The following is a 3,267-nucleotide window of genomic DNA, read 5'->3' as shown; positions in this document are numbered from 1 at the left end:
ATTGGTGTTTCGTCGAAAAAAGCGACCATGCTAGAAAAAGAACCACGAAGGCCCGTTTCATACCATTTAAAGTCAAAAGTGCCAAGCTGAGTTGTGCTTAGGCGAGGTCAACATTTTTAATTTAAGTCTATTTCGGAATTACGAAACTATGAATACATATACACTTTATTCATAATTCCAGAATGTGCATGACCTGTAATTTCAGTTTCCCTCCATAAATTACATTCCCAAAAGCAATTAACACCCTGAACGCTTATATGCACTAATTATATGATGGTTATATGTGTATGTATATGTAAATGTAATTGAATTATATTAATAATAATAATATTAATAATTGGAATATCACTATATTTATATTTATGACTTCTATGCACACGTGTGCAGCAATAAATAATCAATTAATAAATTGATGAGCATTATTTTAATCTTAAAGTGTGGGAAAGTGGTTCCGACTGAAGGCTGGAAGCATGGCGAGAATCCGAGATCACCATACTACTTTTTTTTTTTTTACTACATGTTGTTCTTTCTCTTTTCAATTTTATCTTAAAATAATGTTTAGTAATAAAAAAAAAAACACCGCTTGAGATTTTTTCCAAAAATAACTTTCCACTCACTGCATAGCGGACGACCAAGAAGTGCTTAGTTTGGGATGAGTACTTTTTTCAGCACAACACCGGCTGGCCCGACACCGGCTACACAATACATGCGTCATATCCGCCTGCTTCTACAGGAGCTACGCTTCCCAGTACCCCTCTCTCTATCCGAGCTTATTTAGCCCTTTAGCCATTTCAACAGGATGATCTACTTAGGAGCGTGTCCTCCGATGTCTTTTAAGCTACGGAAATGTATATTTTTTTACAGCATCATTATAAAAGTTGTTTGTCTGAGACAAGCAAAATGAAAAATCTCGAAACATTTCTAAATAGGTATTTAACCAAAATAGTGTACGTTTTCATACAGTATGTAAACAACCAACCAACCAACCAACTAACCAACAACCAACTACAAAGTTATATATATATATATATATATATATATATATATATATATATATATATATATATATATATATATATATATATATATATATGTCGTAAGCAGAGTTCGTTGACGTTGACCGCTCGCAGCCACTGAGCTCTTACATAAATCTATAAAGTAAACAGTGAACAGTTGATGCCATCTTGTGGTCAAACAAGGAAGTACAAGTATAGATATGATTAAAAGATGCATCACTTTGACAGTATTTTCAAACAAGTTTAATATAAAGTATAATGCATGAACAAAATAAATTATTATAGTGGACTGCGTTATAAACAGCACGTAAGTGCACTTATAAAATGATAAGAATTTATAGTTTGAAGAATGCGAAATAATCAATCCACAAGGACGTCCACCTACGTAGGTAAATGTTTTCTTACCTAGACGATCTTTTGTGGCGGAAGCGTGTCTTAGCAACACTTAATGTCTCTTCGAACTCACAAAACCTCTACCCAACAAAAATGCCATCTTACTTTTGAATGATTTTAACGGAAAAATACATCTCTGAAACACAACAACAGCGAGGCTGAAATGATTAAGGAAAAGTTAAGTTTTACGTGTGATGTACTCCTGTCACATCAACAGCTCGCATGCTGTGACCGTTACTGTGGTATACCTTACCAGGGCAAGAATGTGCTCATTTACAGCATTAAGGAGGCACAACAAAAGGTTTGTTCACATTTCGTTTATTATGTGCAAGAGGAATTTAACTCAAACAATTTAGTAAAACGGCTGTGACTTAGAACATAAATGTTATGGATGCAGTTTATATATGTTTATAAAAATCTTGTATTCTTCTTTACAGCCACTGCTACTAACAGGCCACCATGGTGACATCAGCGCCATGACTTTCGGAAAAAGAAGCAGTCCTGTGACTTTATGTTCTGCCTCTTCTGAATATATTATAATTTGGGATATTGAGGCATGTCAGAAAAGAACAGAAGAGGGTAAAAGTTGTTCTTTGTACATAAATGTCTGCAGTGCAGTTCTGTCATATTTTCCTACAGCTTTTGTAAGACTAGCCTATCAATTTTTCTCAAAAATATTCTGTTTTTTCACAAATCTGTTTAGTAGTTTATACAGCCATATTTGTTTCTTTTATGTCTCTTGTGGTCTTGGACCTCCTTAATTTTCAGTTTAAATAAACTAAATAAGTTTGTGTGCAGGTAAACTTGCTGCTGGTACAGTGATCGGTACTTTACTGGGGAATGTTGTGCATCTCTCATTCTGTTCCAATGATGAACTGGTAGCTGTATGCTCAGGAACAACTATTTATGTCCTCAATTCAAAGGTACATCAGTGTGGACACAAATAATATTTTAATAGTAATTAATAAACTATTCAACATGAATAAGCTATGTGTCAAGAACAGCACAAGCGCATCTACAAATTTTAAGGTGCCTAATTTTCTTACATAACTCATGTTACAATTATGTCCCATGAACATCTTGCTCAATTTGGTCTGAATTAATGTTTTTTAGTTTCATAACTACTACAACAAATAGTCACAAACACTAATCTCTATTTAAAAGACAAATGTTCCATGTGTTGAATGTCGCTGGTATAGAATTGCTCTTTACATCCGACTGTTAAAAACAGCATATTATGTCTTCCAATCTGATTTTTGCTGTTGTCTCCTACATCAGAGACAGGAAGTGATTTGTACATTAAATGGCCACCTTGGATTTTTAACATCTGCAACGTTCTGTCCATGGAACACAAATGTTCTTGTCAGCACTTCAGAGGATCGGACTTTTAAGGTGTTTATGTGTATGTATGAATGTGTACATGTACCGTTTCTTAAAGATTTCTTTACCTATTTTTATTTATTTTTTCATTTTTTTCAGGTTTGGGATTTAAAAACTGGAGCTGTTTTCTACCAATCCTTTGTCCTTGGAGGTAACATACATTTCTGTGATTTCTGGAGAAAATTAATTACCCTATAGGCAGGTAGTATATAATATAATATTTATATGTATATAATACTATATCATGTATTTCTGTCCATGTTGAAAAAAACTGCATGATATGAATAGAAATAATTTTTAGAATTTTGACTCATTGTTCAGTTGACATTGTAAGTTACAAGGTTGTTATTTTATTTTAGCAATTTAATTAAAATGATTTAAATGCTGTTGCAATTCTGTGACATGATGGGAAGCAAGCTGTTCAGCCCTCCGATGTGGCTGAAGTAAACAAATTCTAAAAATACTTGTGGGATGAAAT

General features: G+C 33.5%; 1 protein-coding gene across 5 annotated transcripts in view; it reads left to right on the top strand.

Annotated features, from left to right (window-relative positions):
- The first annotated feature begins 1,445 nt into the window (after positions 1-1,445).
- Positions 1,446-3,267, top strand: part of wdr27 (WD repeat domain 27) — a 32,953-nt gene continuing 31,131 nt past the window's right edge. For 4 of the 5 annotated variants that reach the window (XM_044136708.1, XM_044136712.1, XM_044136709.1 and 1 more), the window contains exons 1-5: positions 1,446-1,710; positions 1,847-1,988; positions 2,208-2,332; positions 2,688-2,801; positions 2,889-2,940. In XM_044136708.1, the coding sequence (XP_043992643.1) occupies positions 1,573-1,710; positions 1,847-1,988; positions 2,208-2,332; positions 2,688-2,801; positions 2,889-2,940 (571 nt within the window). In that variant the 5' untranslated portion in view covers positions 1,446-1,572. The remainder of the gene's footprint in view (positions 1,711-1,846; positions 1,989-2,207; positions 2,333-2,687; positions 2,802-2,888; positions 2,941-3,267) is intronic. The other variant, XM_044136711.1, reaches the window with a different exon arrangement.

Source organism: Gambusia affinis, linkage group LG13 (assembly GCF_019740435.1).
Source record: "Gambusia affinis linkage group LG13, SWU_Gaff_1.0, whole genome shotgun sequence".
Lineage (NCBI taxonomy): Eukaryota > Metazoa > Chordata > Actinopteri > Cyprinodontiformes > Poeciliidae > Gambusia > Gambusia affinis.
This window is presented reverse-complemented; position numbering and strand designations above follow the sequence as displayed.